Below are 18448 nucleotides of genomic sequence, written 5' to 3' on the forward strand. Positions count from 1 at the left end.
ACACCCCTAATTACTGAGTCAGGTGGATGCCAGAGGGCCCCACCCACCCCCTATCTATGACTTGTCCCTCCAAAAAGGTCTTGCCCACATCTGATGCTCGCCACTCATTTATATCCTTTAAAGCCCATCTCTTCTCAGAACCCTTCCGATAAAACACACCCAGCTCAGACCCTGCCCCTAGGCAACCTCCACACTCCAAGACTGCATGACATTCACTGGCTTTCATCCTCCAAAGAGTTCCCACACATTGGTTCAGCTCCCTTTTGTCCTCCTGGCCATGCAGGCTGATAACACAAGAGAGGAAACTGAACTCGGGGTGGGAGGAGAGGAAGACAGAGGATCCCCAGCCCCAAGAACCATGCCTTGCCCATGCCCCTACCTGCTCGTGGTATTCGATGCCCATGCTGAGTGTGTTGACCAGAATAGCAATCATGATTCCCCGACCAAAGTACTTGCTGTCCACGATCTTCCGGAAGGTGTCACAGATCAGCCTCCAGAAGGCCAGCACAGAGTTGGGCTCCACATCCAGCCCCAGGCTCCGTCGACGCCGACTGTGGGGATCCCGGAGGTCGCCATGCTGAGCATCTTGTGTGAACTCATAAACCGCCTCACTGTCTGAGTCAGGCATCTCGTGGCCAGTGAGCCCCACCTCCCCTGCCCCGGTCCGGGCACAGTAGGGACAGCTGTCTGGGCCACAGGCTCCGCTGGCTGCCCTCAAGCAAGGGCTGGAGATCTTGCAAGAGCTTTGGCAGGCGCCTGGGACAGGAAGGTAGAGGTTAGAGGCTCCAGGCTTTCCTACTTGGGGTGACCTTCCCTCAGCATGTATATAAAATGAGTGGGGGATTTGGAGTTCTTTCAGTGGTGGTACTAGGCACTTGGTGGGCAAGGGTACTGATGACCTGCAATATGGGTGATCCTGAGCAGGAGAACGCCCCCAAATGCCAATAGCATCCCACTGACAGTCACTGCTGGTTGTCCTCAGGTTTGGACAGCCTTATATATCCATGTATATTCTCACGCCAGACACTTGCATTTGTGCACTAGATACATACTTGCACACACATGTACTGTGTACATACACATACCATTTACAATCATATATACATGTAGAGCCAAACACATGTGTGCACAGATCCATACACATCACACAGCACATGTATGCCAGGCATGTACACACATGGGCGTGCATACACACTAAACAAGAGCACCACCCTGTGTGTGCACACACGCACCTACACACAGCAGACACGTGTGGACACATGCATACATGGATACCAGACATGTGCACGTAGACGGCACAGACACACAGAGGTCACCTTTATGCACACACGCACACACCAGACAGCACGTGTGCACGTACACAGTGACCTATCCCAAGACACCGATGTCCGTTTAAATCCAGCTTTGATCATAGACTGTGAGAGCTGCGAGGAACCTCAGAGACCACCCAGGTAAAGCACGAATGTGAAGACGCCTGGCTTGGGGCCCAGCCCTTCCGCCTGCATGCAGGAGGACATCAGTAAGCACCACTCACAGCTGTGATTGTCCCAGCCCTGCCTTTTACACAGAGGGAAACAGAACCATACGTGTGTGTGGCTGGCTGGCGCCCCTTGGCAGGGTAATAGAGGAGCTGGCATAAGAACCCTTCCCACTGTGTTCTGTGATGGCACCTTCCTGTCCAGCCCACATTCCCACATAACAGCCCACAAATATCCCACTTCTCCCACGTGCCACATTCCTCCTGAAGCACAGGCCCTGGACTTCGGTTGCAGTGAGTCTATAGAGAAGGGCTCATCACCCCTGCCTGACCGGGGGATGCCTCAAGGAACAAGCATTTCCCTTCCCCACAACACTGGGTGTTCTATCCATCAGTCTAGAGGCCTCTGAGGACTTGCTGCACCGAGCCCCAGGTCTCTCTATGGGGACAGAGTAACATCTGTATTTACATGAGTCCCCTTAGCACGGGGCATGGGGCTCACCGTAGTCATACACCATTTCCCCCTCTGAGCCTGCAACAAGGGCTATAGAGCATGGACCTCAGAGTCAGAGGGCCCTGACTCCACCCCTCACCAATGACAGTGCCCTGGGCAAATCACACAACCTCTCCAAGCTCCTCCTCCTCATCAGTAAAATAAGGAAAGTTTATCACTTCAACTGATAAGAGGACCCAATGGGGTTTTGCCTGTGAAGCATGCAACAGGCACACAGCCATCGTCAACAACTGCAAACGGCATAGAGCAGGGCATAGGTGCTTGTTACAGACAGCTATTGTTATCATTACAAAGTAGGAATTATGGCTCCCATCTTAATAGATGAGAAAATTAGGGCTCCAAGAAGCGATGTGACTGCTTGAAGGTCCCAAGGCCGAGAGGCAGAATGGGAATCCAGGCCCTGTGCTTCTGACTCCAGACCCCCTCAGCCCTCCCTGGGATAGGATATCACCTGGTCCCCGGCTGAGGGGCACCCACATGCCTCCACCGAGCTCTCACCTGCACTCTGCGTCTCCAGCAGCTTGTGCATAGAGCTGTAGGGCCTGGGTGGGATGTTGAGGCTGGTGAGGGTGGTGGGTCCAGAGGCGGGGGCCACCTCCATTAGTGCCTTCTCTTTGAGCATCTCAGGTGGAGGGCTGGTGTGCACGGTGGGGTACACCTTCCCACTGTCCACAGTCCTGCCCGATGCCTCCGATGGCGACCTGGGAGGGGGTGCTTGGCAGCGGACTGGCTCCAAGTGGCAGTCAGCATGGTAGAAGCTGTGCACAGCCTCTGCACCCCCTGGAGGGCCCCTGGAAAGGGCAGGTGTTGAGGGTGGTGGCAGCATGAGCCGGCGGGCCCCACTGGCATCTCTGTCCTGGATCTGTGGGCTGGGCCGGGGGGCCCGCAGAGTCCCATTGCCCAAGTGGTAGTGGTGGTGATGGTGGTGGTGATGGTGCACCAGGTGGTGGACGGACGGACGGCGGTGGGGGCGAGGGCAGCTGCCACTGGGCTGGGGTTCCTGGCCCCCACGGGGCGCTGGGCTGCTCAGCAGGCCAACCCGCACGCCCGCTGCCCGAGAGACCTGGGCCAGCCTTCGGGCTGCTTTCCGGAGGATATACACGAGGTACTTGAGCAGCTCCTCGTAGCAGCTGCCGGGCTCGGAGAAGCTGGCCAGGGTGCTGGCATTGGAAAGGAACCTCACACGCTGCTCCCGCATCAGCTGGCTTTCCCGCTGCTTGGTCTCTGAGAACTGCGTGGCAATCACCACCAGGCACAGGTTGATCATGAAGAAAGAGCCCACCTATTGGGGTGGGGACAAAAAAAGGAGACAGCCAGAAGGAAAGGGGGATCACAGTGCATGCTGCCAAGTGCTGAGCGCTTCCTATGTGCCAGATACTAGGCTCAATAATTGTTCAAGCATCATCCTGTTTCCTTCTCATGACAATCTGAAGAGGTGACACTTTATTTTTTTTAAGAGGTGACACTTTTATTATCTCCATCTGACAAGTGAGAAAATGGGTTCAGAGACGTTGAGGAATTTCCCCATGATCATTCAGCACAGCAAGGCTAAGATTTGAATCAACTTCTGTGGAATTCCAAGGAATTGCTATTGATCATGAGGTTATTGGCAAGGATATCTCCCAAATTCCCTACCCCTAAACAATCCCACCATCTGAGATCCTGAGCACCCCTCTTCTCACTTTCTGTTAGGAGTAGAGAAGGCTATGGAAATGAATGCTATTTGGGGGACATGGGTTTTCACATTGGATTGAGCTTTTGAGATTCTGGCAAAAACACCATTTACAAAACTCTTGCTTCTAGTCCCAAGTCCTGCTGTGTGACCTTGAGTGAGACCTTTAACCCTGGGGCCTCAATATCCTCATGACCATTGGCCTTGCCTGTATCCCTTTTCCAAACCATGTCTCTCCTCTCCCCCAGCTGGGTGACAGGCTGACCCTGAACCTTGCAGACTAGCCAGGCTGCCACTCTGACTTGACCACATTGTCACGTCTCCACTTCCATACCTCAGTCCCCACCCCCCCCAACCCCCACCCCGGGCCTCTGGGATGGCAACTGCTTGGACAATGATCCAGAATGAAAGTAATGAATATTTATGGTGAAAGGCAATTTTTTTTTTCTAGATTGTGTCCTAGTAATTATGATAATTAGCTTCACTAGTGTGATTCCGGAGAGCTGTTTGGAAAGATTTTTCATGGGGTATGTGGGAGGGTGGAAACAAGGTCCCTTACCTCTCTGTCTGCTTCCCTCCCACTCCCCAGGCTCAGAGAGAGCCGAATGGGGGAAAATCACAGACCACTTCCCAGAGGTGCTAACCTTGCCGCCTGGGTGATGGTGGGGGGAAGGGAACAGGCCCCAAGCCTGGCTACTTTTCCCCATCAGGGACGATCGGGGGTCGGGGGGCTGCCCTTTCTCAGGGACCCCTCTCACTCACCAACAGGTCCTTATTCTGTCTCCACCTCTCTCTGGAGCCTAAGTCCTGAGTATATCTTCATCTCTTTCTCTCATCTTTCTCTTATCTGTCTTTCTTTCTGGCTATGTCACTGGCCTCTTGGTGATGTGGGAAAAGGGTTGGATTTGGAGGCAATAGCCTGGGGCTGAATGCTCAGCTCCAGCAAGCCTGCCCTCTGGAGCTCAGAGTTCTTGTTTAGAAGATGAGGCCCTGCACCTGCCACCTCACAGGGAATCTGAGGACGAAGCGGGCAGCAGATGTTACAGCACACTTCAGCGGCAGCACTCAGCCCAGCAAGACTAAGCCAAAGCACATTCAAAGCACATGACTGGGTCAGTCGAATGAGGAAACATCAGTTTCCTCATCTGTAAAATGGAGACAATAACAGGATCTTAGTGAGGATTAAACGCACCAGTACACAAAAAAGCACTCCGAGCAGGGACTGGGACATAGTAAGTGCTCAATAAATATTAGCTATAAGTGGTAGAAATTAAAGTATTAATCATGGTAGTGATTAAAACTACTAAATATTGCTACTTTTGCCTCTGTCTTCTGTCCTCATAAAGTCTTGGAACTTTTGAGCTGGAGTAATAGATCACACAGTTTCTCAACACCAAATGATGGGAATTTGGAGTGGAACAATTCCTTGTTTGTAGGACTGTCATCTCAAGGTGTCTATTATTTACCCCCTGCCTCCCAGCAAAATGCCCAAAGTGCTCTCCTCATCCTCATAAAAAGCAGAACCACCCTTTGCCGTTTCCAAGTGCCCCCTAGGAGAGGTGGCATCACCCCGGGTTGAGAACCCACCCATTTTACTGATGAAGAAACAAATGCCCAGGGTAGGGCTGGGGGCCTCATGGGGAATGACTTGCTCAAGATTTTAAGTGCTAATAAGTGACAGGCCTTGACTTTGGATTTCCTCCTAACTCCTCAGAACAGGGGCCCTCTGCCTGCATCTCTATGAGAATTGCACTGAGAGCCAGAACTTCAGACCAAGCAAGTCCCCTCTCTGGACTTCCCCTATCCATTTCCCCAGCATCCTCCATCCCCACAAGAGCTTGAGGAAACACTCACAATGATGAGAAGGATGAAGTAGATGAAGTTGTAGAAGGAGTGAGCATCCATCACAAAGTACATGATGTCGACCCAGCCCTCCAGCGTGATGACCTGGGGAGGTTGCAAAGGGGCAGGTTATTTCCGGGCCCCCCAGAGTTTCCTGCAGTCCCCTCTAGAGGCCTGATCCCAGCTCAAGCCTGAGGATGACTACTCCAAGCCGGGACTGTGTCCTAGCACTTGGGCTCTGGGAACTCTCCCAATGCCCGGGCTACCCCACCTGGAAGATGGCGATCCAGGCGTAGCCAATGTTGTCGAAGTTGATGGCACCCTTGAAGGGGTTGTGCTCCCCCGCCGAGCAGTTGGTGTAGTACTGGTTCCAGTTCACGCAGGTGGTATTGCTGGAGCTGTTGTAGGCCTCGTAGTCCAGGCCGCAGGGCGGGCCGCCGCCCCCGTCCCCGCGCAGCGTGGGCACACTCCTGCAGGAGCGCATGCCGTTTTCACGAGGCTGGGAGCAGATGAACGGGTTCTCATCCTCGTTCTCAGTCTGGTAGTAGCGCTCCAAGTCCACGCTCAGGGGCCTGAGAAGTGGATAGGAATGAGGCTGAGACCAGGGTTTTCAGGGGACAGGGCCCAGGAAGGGAGAGCTGGGTGGACGCACTGAGGCACACAGGGCAAGTATTAGGCAGGAGCAGGGGTTTGTGGGTGCGCATGAGGGGTGCCAGGAGCATGCAGATTGAGGGTGAAACTCCAGAGTCGGGATATGGGAAGGCTCCATTCTAGGGCAGTGGTTCCCAAAGTGGCTGCACTTTAGGCTCATGAGGAGCTTTTAAAAATCCCCACACCCAGGCTGAACCCCATACAAATGATATCGGAAAGGGGAGCCGGGGAACCCAGGCCTTAGCAGTTGTCTCAACTACCCAGGTGACTTCAGTGTGTAGCCAAGCTTGATCGCCAGGCACATCATTAATAACAGAACAGATATGTCACCAGCAACAGGGACTGAGGGAGGTCCCAGCCCCACAGTCACTCCCAGGTCACCTCCCGCCCACGTGCCACTCACAGGCTGAAATTCTCAGGCAGGAAGCATCGGTTACGAAGCAGTCCTGCCCACAGCTGGACACCAACGATGCCGAAGATGAAGAAGACGAAGAAGCACAGCAGCAGGACGTTGCCCAGCATGGGCAGCGTGTCCAGCAGCAGCGTGACGAGGATGCGCATGCCTGTGGGGGCAGAAGCCACGCTGGGGGTGCCAGGCTGGCCGGGCTAGGCTGGCTGCCACAGGCCTGGCAGCACTCCCAGAGAGGGCCCACCGGGGCCTCCGAGGCTGAGGCGGCCCGGCTCAAGCTGGAGGGAGACCAACAGACACTGCTAACTCTGTGGGCGGCCCTCCCAGCCCCTAACCCCTGCCCACCCTCCCTCTCGGCCAGCCCACACCAGTCAGAGCACAGTGCCAGCAAGGATGAGCAGAGTGGCCACAGTGTCCAAAACACTCTCCAGCACCACATCCCACCTCACTCTCCTAACATCATCACAGAGCAGATACCATCACCCCCAATTTGCAGATGAGGGTCAAGGCTCAGAGGACTGGCATGACTTGTCCAGTGTCACAGAGCTGCCAAATATAGGTGCCAGGACTTAAAAACCAGGTTCTCTGCTTCCGCATCTCACTTCCCAGCACACACACACACACACACACACACGCGCGCGCGCGCGCACACACACCACACACTCCCATCCTACTTCTTTCTCTCATCAGTCATAATCATCTGACCCCAAAGTCATTGGGGAAACCAAGGCAGAGAACTCCAACAGGGATGTTAGCTGGGAGGAATTTCCCTTTGAGAAACAAGCCCTCAGCAGGGACCAAGATGACCTGCACTTCACCACGGTCCTGAGCCCCCTTCTTGAGTCTAGTCTCTGCCTGGTCCAGTTCCCCACATCAGGACCTGAGAGACCTGAGGCCGTTTTCTCAGGTGGCCATGTGTTAACAACCCCTTTCACAGGGAAAGCCTCCACAAACCTGCCCCCTAAGACACTGTTGGATACTGCCCACCTTCCCTACTCCAGATTTAGGATGTCAAAACTAGCTAATGGGCTTCCCTGGTGGCTCAGATGGTAAAGAATCCACCTGCAATGTGGGAGACCTGGGTTCGATCCCTGGGTTGGGAAGATCCCCTGGAGGACGGCATGGCAACCCACTCCAGTGTTCTTGCCTGGAAAATCCCCACGGACAGAAGAGCATGGCAGGCTGCAGTCCATGGGGTTGGACATGACTCAGCGGCTAAGCACACACAGCAAACTAGCCCCTAGGCCACCAAGCCCTTGTCAAACACACAGACCTCTAGTAACTAGTTTTGACCCCTAAAGTGCCACTCATGTGCCCTAAAGTGCCACCTCCTGACCCCTCCAGGAAAAAAGCTTCCAAGAAGCTGCTAATTAACCCTCCTGATGACTACAGCAGCCCACCCGCCCCAGCCCTCCCACCCAGCCAGTCCAGTCTTCTCACTCAGTCACTCTCCCCTCCCCCAACCCCAGCTCCCTTCAGCTTCTCTGGGCTCCAACAGATCAATTCCTCAGGGTTTGCATTAAGGGAATTACACTGGTAGTTAAGAGGCCTATAAATCTGCCAGCCATCACCTGGGGTGGGAGAGAAGGGAAGGCATGCCTCTGTCTGGGGATCCCGTTAACACCAACAGACCTCAATGCCTGGAACACACACTAAGCACCTCTGCCCACCTTGACACACACACATACACACCGAGGCACGTGTGCATAAGCAGCAAAGGGGGCAACTGCTACAACAGACAGAGCCCCAGAAACATGCCCCCACCCTCCCCGCTGGGACAGCAGCAGAGACCATCTGCAGTTTGTGTAGGCTGGGGAGTTGCAATGGGGGCCTGAGCAAGGGTGGGGGGCGGGATGTGGGGGGAGCTGGAGCTGCCAAAGCCTGGCTGGCTCAGAAACCAATGCAGTTTAATTTAGATAATGGTCCCGGCAGTCAGTTGCTGCAGCGGCTTGGAAGGGGGTGGAAAGGGACATAGGCGGGAGGATGAGGCATGGAGCGGCCTTGTCTTGAGAGAAGCCATGCTCAGTGTGGCCACTGCGGTTCCAACGAGAACCAGACTGCATGAGATGTGGTTCTGGCTAGAAAAGGCCGTCCCACTTTGCACCCATTCCTCCTGGCCTATCAGCTCTCTACCCTGCTTCCCCCCACCCCTCTTCCACTGGAAGGAGGGTAGTGTAGCTGAAGGGAACAGGTCATCTGAGACCTCCTGAGACTAGGACCTAAAATCAGGCTGAAATGAGGGGGAAGAGCCTTTCCAGGTAAATCTCACAGTGCCACAGCCGGTATGGGGGCTCCCTTTGGCTCCAGTGACCCAGATTTCCACTAAGCCCTTCTCTGAGGGGGTCTGCCTTATTGTGCCAGACTTGATGAGGGCTGTGAGTGGCCAGGAGGTAGGGGTGGGATCTGAGACTTCCATATTTCCTCTTGGGGTTCCCTGTCCAGGGGCTGAGGGCTGAGGGGTCACTCACTGGGCACCCGGTTAATGGCCCTGAGGGGTCGCAGCACACGGACTGTCCTGACAGCTGAGAAGCTGACGTTCTGCAGGTCCAGCGAGTACTCCAGCATCCTGCAGGGAGGGGGCCAAAGGGAAGCCCTTTGAGTCTGAGGCCACCATGAGGGTCAAAAGAGATCAATGAGGAATCCTGCTGTGATGGGGCAGGAATCCTCCCCTTTCACCAAGGGACCCTGAAAAGCCAGCTCTCTCCCTATGGGCAAGGTCACCCTCAATCCAAGGACGAACTCCTTATCAGAGACTGAACAGAAAAGAGTGTGGATGGAGGGGCCGTGGAATTCAGAGAAGTATGGGTTTGAGCACTATAGGCAGGACAGCCTGGACCCTTAGTGGACAGCCAGGGAGACGGCAGTGCTGTAAGTGGGCCGGGGTTGGGGGCCAGGCCTAGAACCCTGGACCTGGGAAAGGGACTTATCTGATCCATCACTCTTCCACTCCAGGCCCTCACCCTGCAATGACGATGAAAAAGTCAAGCCGGTTCCAGGTGTCTCCCAGGTAACACTTTTTCCCAAAGATGCCCAAGGCCACCATCTTCACCACCATCTCCACAGCGAAGAAGGCAAAGATGAAGTCATCAAAGGCCTGATATGGGGACAAAAGGCTGCTGAAACTGAGAAAAGGGTGGGCAAATCCCCCCCCACCCCATCCCCACCCCCACCACTGGGCTCAAGGCCTCTTGCAGAGTCAGGGTTATAAAGATCAGGAACTGCCCCCTCGCTCACCACACACGTGCTCACCTGCAGAATCCGGCAGCGCTGGGAATCACAGGCAATGTCTTCACATGGCCGGAACATGCCCAGGGTCACACAGTTGAGAAGGATGACCAACATACTGATACGCTCAAACCAGGTACCAAATGGTCAAGGAAACAGCTGGCCAGGTGAAACCTGATCACCGTCTTGTCCAAGCATCTCCTGCTGCTTGACCTCCCAACCCCATCTAAGATGTAGCCAGGTGTGCTGGGAGGATGCTGGCCTACATATCATACTGGCCCCCAGGCCCAGACCCACCTTGGTCATCTCACCTCTCTGGACCCAGCTTCCTCTACTGTAAAGTAGGAAAAGCCACAAATATCCTGACTATTTGCACAAGCCATTTAGGAGATAAAATCAATAGTGCTTGTTGGAAATGCCAGGCACTAAGAGTTTGCTGCTGAATCTGAATCCTATTCTCCCTACCTCACAGGGAAGATGTGAGAAGCAAATGAGATAATGTATGTGAATGTGTGACACAAACCTAAAGTCGGATTATGCCTGCCTTACAGTTTACCAAGCACTTTCACAGCATGCCACACTGGATGCTCACAACAGCCTCAGGAAGTATCTGAGCTAGAAGAGATCACCTTCTTCTGCAGAACTCAAGGAAACTGAGGCCCACACTAAGTCATGTGCTGAAGGTCATGGAAGAGACCCAGATGAGACGGAGGTTTCTAAGCTTCTGATCTGGGATAGTAGCTTCCATAGCTGCTCAGGCTGCATGGAAGGGGCTGTTACAACCACACTGGCACCAAACAGATAGGCTGAGGCAGACAAGTGCCACAGGACCAGAGGCACAGCCTGCCTCTTCCCCACCAGCCCCCTGTCCTCTCAAAGCCCTCAGATGGCCTCCAGACACATTCACACGTTTAAGTAATGAGGACCCACTACACACCAGCCCCGTACTGGACACTGCCCTCAGCCTGGGCAGAGCAGACAGCACAGTGTATACAGACCAGGCCAGCACCACTCCTTAGGGTTTCCAGCAAAGCTCTGCTTTGCAGCAAGGGGGACAGAGGTCTTTTTAAACCCTGAGTCTCTCCACATAGTGGATTTCACTAAGGGATTCACTTCTAGCCCTTCAGCAGAATGTACAAAATGGCTTCCAGATCTTAGAAAGTTCTGGGGATCAAGCTCACAGATTGAGCATTCCACTTTCTTAGGGGTGGGAAAGAGTAAAGAGGCTAGAAACAAGCAGAAATGGGGGGCCAGAGGAAGGAGAAGGATAAAGGTGCAGAGGGTGTCATGGCAGACCACAGCATGACCCAAGAAGCCAGACTCAGTGCAACAGACAGGGCCCTGAGCAGATGGAATCTTCCTGTCATAACTCCACTTTCAGAGTTGAGAAGGTTTTGACCAGGGACCCAAGAACTTTCCTTGAAGCTGGTTCCAGTCATACCCCATCTCTGGCCTGAACCTCAGACCAGTCTCCCTCTCTGGGAGTCCACACTCAACCCCCTCAAAGCCCTCCTACCCCTTCCTATCACCCAGGCCCTTTTCCCTCAGACTCACATCCCTTTCCACTGACAGGTACTCAAACTTCCCAAAGCACTACAATTTCCCTAACCTTACATCCTCACAGGAATAAGAGTTTTTAAAAAATTCCATGCTTTTGGGGTAAGTATATGGAATGGGGAAATCAAAGGAGTGCTCTGTTTCCATGGAGCTGTTTTCCTGAGTAGAGCTAGAGCCCAGTGGATCTCTCCCCAGAATGAGTGTCAGCCAGGGGTCACCCTGGAATAAAGGGGACAGGGAAGGAGCTCCCTTGGGACCATCATCTGAAAAAGGAAGGACACAATTACCTTCAAGAAGTGGCCTGCTTTCCCCAGGATAGCCCCCTCCTCTCTTCTGTAGGGAAGAGGTTCTGGAAGGGACCCATGTGAGCAGATGTCTCCACATAGCGGGGAGGCGGGTAGTTCTCCTGGAGAGAGGAGCTCCTGGGACACCTGTGTGGACCTCCCTAATGGCAGTGAGTCCATCACATCATCTGTGCCCTTGTTTCATCTCCCTCGCTGAGGCAGGGGCACCCTGATGCATCCAAGCCCCTACACAGCTTAGAGTGCCTGGCATGTAGCAGATGATCAATACACGGGAAGACTGACTGAATGAATGAATGGATCAATCAATCAATATCGTTGCCTAGAAGCCAGATGTATCTCCCATTCATGTTTTCCTACCTTAATTGCTTCAATAGTGATAAATTAAAGGTAACTGGGGGCGGGGCAGGGAGAAGTGACACTAAAGGAGCTGTCCATCTTTCTATCCACACCGTACACATGCTCATACTGAGGCTTCTTACAGCCAGAGTCTGCCTGCAAATAACCTCACCTCCAGCTCTTAACAATGGAAGCCCCTTCTTAAAAGCCCCCATAGACAATTCACCTTACTCCTAGGTACATCCTGCCACTCTTACCTCTCCCCTTTCCCTATAGATAAACATAAATGGAAAGTGGAAACACCAAGGCACAGGAAAACTTGGGACAATCTCAACTGAGGAATAATTAACTGGGGGGGTTTCACCCTTGTCAGGGTAGGGCTCATTTCCTTGAGAATATAGCCGTATGTCACTGTGTGATGTTCCTCTGTTGCCATAACAACAGGAGGATGTGTCACCAGGTGGTGTGGATTTGTTGCCATGGTAACAAGAAGGACCCTCTCACATATGAACTCCCCTTACCCAGGCTTCTGTCTTATCCTCATGCAGGGAAGGGGAAGTGGGGAGACCCACAGGTTATCAGGTTCGGGAGGGGGGAACCATGTGACAAATCTCCATAGTAACCCGGGGAATGGGGGACACTGGTTGCCATAGTGACTGTGAGAGACCTGTGCAGTCACATGTCTACTGTTGCTATGGTGACTGTCCGGGTTGGAGTGGATCCCAAAGGGGGAGGTGGGTAGGAGAAGGGAGGATCTTTCTTCTCCCAACAACCCACCATCAAAAGCAGAGAAAAAGGAAATGGCAGGGTGAGGAACCCCACTTCCATCCCTCCCCCTCTCCTCCCTCCAAGAAAAAAACTAGAGCATGTTATCTGCACAACTGAGTCTTCTCTGTGGGGCTTTATCTTGAGCCCTTGCCTAGTTAGGCAGCTATAAGGGAGAGGAAGGTAGAGCTGGACCACTTCCAGGGGTGTGGGGGCTCCGAGCAAGGCATGATTGAGAAGGGAAGCAGCCCCCTAGGTGTCCCATTCCCTGCTAGGAGCCTGCAAATCTGAGACTAAGGCGCGCTGAAGAGGAAACTGGCCTGGACCCAGGAGTCCTGGCCTCCTGGTACTCATTGGGAAGGTGGGATGCTTGTCTCATTTGCCCCCAGAGAGGCTGGTGTCTATGAGATTCAGCATTCCCCAGGTGGGGTGAGACCTAGGGGCTCAGGAGCAGGGTTCCTGCTGGGAGGCTGAAAAGGGGATTCCCCCAGCCAACCCCCCCCCCCACCACAAGCCTGTTTCACAGTGGTCTGCCCATCGCCCGCCCCAGAGTGTGGGTGTGTGGGGAGGGAGGTTTCCAGCTAAACTGAAAACTGCAGCCCTGAGAAAGGCAGCCAGCCCCACCCAGAGACACAGACGTGAGACACAGGGACACAAGAAAGCCGGCCCGCTGGAACCTTTGGGAGGGAAAATAGGCCAGAAATCTGATTCAAATGTCTGTGACTCTGTGTGTGTGTGTCTGCGTGCATGCGTGTGTGTGTGTGTGTGTGTGTGTGTGTGTGAGCAGTTGTGTCTGTCGCCATCCTGGCTGAGGCACGCAGGGTGGGGTGAGAGCTCGGGCGGGAGCAGGCAAGGGTGAAGGGGGGTTATGTGGTTGGGATAATCCCAGGAATGGCTCCAACTGGCACTCTGGGTGATGGGGAGTCCCCCAACAGTTCAGAGGAGCAGAGTGTGTGTGGAGCCGGGAAGGAAGGTGGGCCTGGGACAGAAAGAGTGTGAGGGGGTGCTCTGGCCCTCTCAGCCTAGTTCACTTCTCTAGCCCCAGCCCTTCTCCCCAGAACCCTCTCTGGGGGGCCTTGGGGTTGAAAACGAGACGGGGGAACTGGTGAGGAGATACGAAGAAACACCTCCCTTCTATTTTCTCTGAGGACCAAAATGGAGACTTCTCCCTAGGGAAGGGAAGCCGGGGAACTTGGGACACTGGAATGGTGGCAAGGAGAGCTCCAGAGACTCCTGGTGCCCCCTCCCCTCCAGACACACACACTCGCAGACACACGCAGATCACACACTCACACTCACTTCTGGAAGCCATTAGGGCTCCTGCTGCTCAGGCCTCCCCCTTCTCCTCCCCCCACTCCTGGCAGGCTCCCTTCTCCCCCTCTGGCCCCCTTCCCACTCCCCCTCTCGGCATCCCAAATGCCAGCCTGTGATTTCCAAATGAGAAAAAGCTGTGCTGGGCTCTGAGCTTGGAGAAACTCCTACACAAACTTCCAGATGTGACACAACAGCCGAGAGGGAATGCTCAGGATCTCCTTCCCAGGAGGGGAAACTCACTCCCTCACACTTGAAGAAACACATACTGCAAAGTCCAACACACTCCCTTCCCTATAGCCTGGGAGGAGGGGGGCCTTTCTGACTGTCCATGAAGCCCTGGTCTCCCCAGGACCAAAATATACACTTCCAAGCTCCTCCTTCCTTCGCTGTCACCCCTTCCTCCCCAACACACACACACAAATACGCACACACGCACACATTCACACATACACCACATCCCACCTGGGTCGAGATCCCCTCTCTAGGAAACCTGGTCTCTTAAAGAGGCTGAGAAGAATGCCAAGAAGAACCCCGCGAGCTTCAGTTAGTTGAGGGGAGGTGTCCTGTCCCTCAGGCCCAGAGGTGCAGCCAAGGGAAGCCTCGAGGATACCAAAAGGACTGAGAGCAAGATTGAGGTCCAAGAGTCAGTCCAGAGCCCCTCTGATGTGAAAACACAGGTTTCTTTTGATACAGGATGTGATGAGTATGGGGAGGGCACGTCTGAAGCAGCTCCCTTGCCCAGCAATTGTTTCTCCACCCATCCTCAGCCAATTCAGGCTTAGGGGCTTGTCCAGACCTAGTAAAGCTGATGCCCCACACCCCAGACTCCCACCACTAGAGGTAAGCCAGCGCCCCCCCACTCCCAAGATGAACACTGGGCCTCCACCTCTCTTTCCTCATTCCAGCCCTCTCCACTTGCCCTTTTCCAGACCTCCTCCAGGAAGAAATCTGATCCCAGACCATCCACTAGCACCTAAGATAGGGTAGATGGGGGAGATGCTGGCCAAGAGGTCTGTGGCTTTTTGGAGGGAAAGAGAAGAGATTTCTCTCTACACACATACCACCACCACCACACACCCCGGGGGCTCCTGAGAAGGAGGGGTTGGGTCTAGTGCTTTTTCACATTCATGGAGAGGGTGGGTGATTAGGAGTGGAGAGGAGGGATGCCCTGAGACTGTTCTTTTTCAGACATTTGTTCCCCATCTCTACCACTGACAGAGGACTCTGGGGTGGGGGATGGGGAGCCCAAATGTGCCAGTTCAGCAGGTCCACAGACCTTTGAGGCAACCCCCTTTTTCTGCAGCTCAGAGAGAAAGGAAAGGGCAGGGGATGGAGAGAGTGTATGATGAGGGGAGCTTCCTAAAGACCCACAAGGTGCACAGGATGGGGGTTGGGGGGACCCAGGCTCACATCTCTGCTTTGCGCACTAGAGGCAGCAGAGCTGCAGAGAGAGGGCGGCACCACGCTCTCCCCCTCCCCAAAGCAGAGTCCCAGTTGGGCTCTCAGCTGGTTACAGGGGAGACCTGACATCTCTCACCCTGGGTCCGAAAGGGCCTCTGAGCTGGGAAGAGAGAGCCAGGAGAAGCTGTCAAGACCAAGGATGGCAGCCCACCCCACTCCCCATTCCTTTCAGCAGTGGTGGGACTCACCCAGGAGCCTGGAGCTGGGCATTAGTCAAGCAGAGCTTGGTGCTAGGGGCTAAGGAGGAGAAGCCATGGGGGGGAGGGGGCTGGGGTCTCCCACACAATTCCAGACAGGGCACAGGAGAGAAGGCAGTGCTAAATCTATCTTCCTGGAATGTGGGGCTTGCCTTTCACAAAGCCATCCAAGGAGTAGACATGAGGTGGTGGACCTGAGCTTTCCTCAGTGAACCGGCTCACGGTCTCACTGTCCCCCGTGCCCCCTACTGCTTTCGGAAGGCTGTGGTCTCCCATACCTGTTCTGCAGTCAGGCAGGAGCGCTCCTATGGAAAGGGGATGGGTAACTTGGACCTGCTTAATCCCATCCCCCACTTGCCAAAGCTCTTGCCACAGTCTTTCCCTCCACAAGAAAAAATCTAGCACAAAACTCCCCAAGCCAACCTTAAGCACCCCGCATTGACTAAAGAACTGGGGAGAAGGGAGGCACTCAGAGCCCTGTGTTCCTACTGAAAGGGTCTTTACTCGAATCTGGGGGCAGATAGCTCTCCGCCACCACATCTTGTTCTCATTCTGCGCCCCTGACATCAGCCGCCGCCGGAATCTCCTTGTTGTGCCTCCAACCCGCGGGGTGGGGGTTGGCGGGGGTTAGGACCTGGTCCCCACCCCCCATCATCTCCCTCAGGGTCAGTGAAAATGTCAGTCTCAAGGACCAGGTCAGGGCGGGGGTGGGGTGGACTGGAGGAATTAGACCCTAGAATCCACTGCAAACTTTGGAACTGGGGCAGGAGGAAAACCCAGGAGATTGCGGTACCCCCTCCCCCGTACCCGCAGCTTCCTCCCCACCCCACCCCCCAAACTCGGAAACCAAACCCAGCTCGCTAACTGGCGGCGGGCGGAATAGAGCTCCCGGGCTCCCGAAGCTTCCCACATCTGGAGGATGACGACCCTCCCTTGCCCACATCTGGAGAGCATCCAGCTGCCAACCAATGGGGGCACGTCGCCTCTCTTTTCCTGGCCTGGATCCCAACCCATCAAGGAGGACTGAGGTGTGTGTACCGAGGTGGGGCTCGCCTGGGGTATCAGCCAAACCTGCTCCCGTCTCCGCTCCCACTCTAACACCCCCTCCCCTCCCTAGCAGCCCCCCTCTCATCTGCCCATCTTCCAAGCTCACTTCTCCGACTCACCTGGCTTTTGGTTCCCTCAGGCGGTGGCCCGTCCCCCTGCGAACCCCCCAGCCCGGCCGTCGTGCCCCGGAGGATATGGGTTACAGACCGTGCGGAGACACCAGCTCCGCGGGCGGCTGTCCTGGCTCAAGTAGAAGAAAACCACCGGGGCCAGTGCAGGGTATGGCAGCCCCTCCGCCTCGGAGTCCGCGCTGCCGGGGTCCTTCTCCGCCGACCCCGGCCCCGGCCGGTCCCTGGCCCCCGACAGGTCGTTGAGCCGCATGAAGCTCCGGGGCTGTCCTGACTCCTCGGCGCCCGCTCCATCCTCCTCCTCGTCCATCCTCTGGCCAGCCGGGGCCCCGGGAGGTTTCGAGAGGGGCTAGCGGCGCCCCTCAGAAAAGGTGTCCTCACGCAAGCGGGGGGCCCCGGCGGGGGCGCATCTGGGGGGCTCTAGGGCGCAGGCTGAGCCCCCAGGAGGGCCAGTTCAGCCCAGATCCCCCTGCCCGCAGGGGCATGCTGCCCGCCGGGCGCCGGGTCGAAGGGAAGCCCCGCCTGGCGCGAGTCCCGCTTCCCCAGCCCTTTTAGGGCCCCCCGGGCCAGCCGGCCGGCTTCCCCTCACTTTGTTCTGGCTTCTTCGCTTCGCGCCCAGGCTCCGGTCGCCAGATTCGGCGCTACCTTCGGCGAAGCGGCCCCAAGAGGGAGAGAGAGAAGAGGGCTGGGGGGGGGGGGGGGTCCGAGGAGGGGCGCCCCCTCTTCCCGCGGCGCAGCTGGAGCAGGATCTAAGGGGTCAGCATCGTCCCGGCTCCGCGCCAGCGGCGGCGGGGGAGGGGAGGAGGAATCTCTTTGGGGGTGGGTTTGGAGGGGGTGGGGGGCGGCTCCTTCCTCCTCCCGGCGGCCGGCTCCCGGTCCAGGAGGGGCGGGGAGGTGACGAGGGGCCGTCCCAGGCGGGGGTGGAGGCGGAGATGCCGCCGCCGCAGCCGCCGCGGTGGCTGCTGCTGCCGTAGCTGTCGCCGGCGCCACTGCCTCCTCCTCCGGCCGAGACGCGGAGAGAGCAAGCGAAAGCGGCGGCGAGGAGCCGGGCGCACACCACAGCTGGATCCCTCACTCCAACTTCAAGCCTCGGCCCCGCCTCTCCCCAGCCAGCCTCGCAGCCAATGACCGCTCGCCGCCGGCCCCGAGCCGCATGTCCATTGGCCGGTCGGCGTGGCAGTGAGGGCGGGGGTGCCGGGGAGAGAGCCACAGCTGGAATCCGGTTCCCACCCCAAAGCCCGGGACCGCCCCTCTCCCCTCCTCTTGCCCCTGGTGTTAGCTCCCGAAGACCGGAGCCAATTAGACAGCTACCCAGACCGAACCCACTTTCCTATTGGCCGCTAAGGGCTCTGGGACTCTTCTGGAGGGAGCCCCAGGGACTCAAAAGTATTTGGAGTGGGGTCCTGGTATATCGCCGCGGGCCCCGGGGCATCCTTTGTCCAAGACCCCAGAATTGGACCGCAAATGGAGGGCGGGGCTCAGCTCTGGGAGGGCCTGGTGCAGAAGGAAGCGGACGGCCCGGAGTGAGGGGTGTGACCAGGGTCCTAG

The 18448-nt window shown here is 55.9% G+C and overlaps 1 protein-coding gene across 15 annotated transcripts in view; it reads right to left on the bottom strand.

Annotated features, from left to right (window-relative positions):
* CACNA1G (calcium voltage-gated channel subunit alpha1 G) overlaps positions 1-17987 on the bottom strand; it is a 62375-nt gene extending 44388 nt beyond the window's left edge. For 6 of the 15 annotated variants that reach the window (XM_020914278.2, XM_020914277.2, XM_070479295.1 and 3 more), the window contains exons 1-9: positions 16969-17986; positions 9815-9926; positions 9526-9659; positions 9034-9131; positions 6560-6719; positions 5777-6077; positions 5518-5610; positions 2490-3273; positions 380-756 (exon numbers count right to left, since the gene is read on the bottom strand). In XM_020914278.2, coding sequence (XP_020769937.2) covers positions 380-756; positions 2490-3273; positions 5518-5610; positions 5777-6077; positions 6560-6719; positions 9034-9131; positions 9526-9659; positions 9815-9926; positions 16969-17210 — 2301 coding nt within the window. In that variant the 5' untranslated portion in view covers positions 17211-17986. Of the gene's footprint in view, positions 1-379; positions 757-2489; positions 3274-5517; positions 5611-5776; positions 6078-6559; positions 6720-9033; positions 9132-9525; positions 9660-9814; positions 9927-16968 lie in introns of all 15 variants that reach the window. The other 9 variants (XM_020914270.2, XM_020914267.2, XM_020914268.2 and 6 more) reach the window with 3 other exon arrangements.
* Positions 17988-18448: the final 461 nt, after the last annotated feature.

This window comes from Odocoileus virginianus, chromosome 17, assembly GCF_023699985.2.
Source record: "Odocoileus virginianus isolate 20LAN1187 ecotype Illinois chromosome 17, Ovbor_1.2, whole genome shotgun sequence".
In the NCBI taxonomy this organism is placed as follows: Eukaryota; Metazoa; Chordata; class Mammalia; order Artiodactyla; family Cervidae; genus Odocoileus; species Odocoileus virginianus.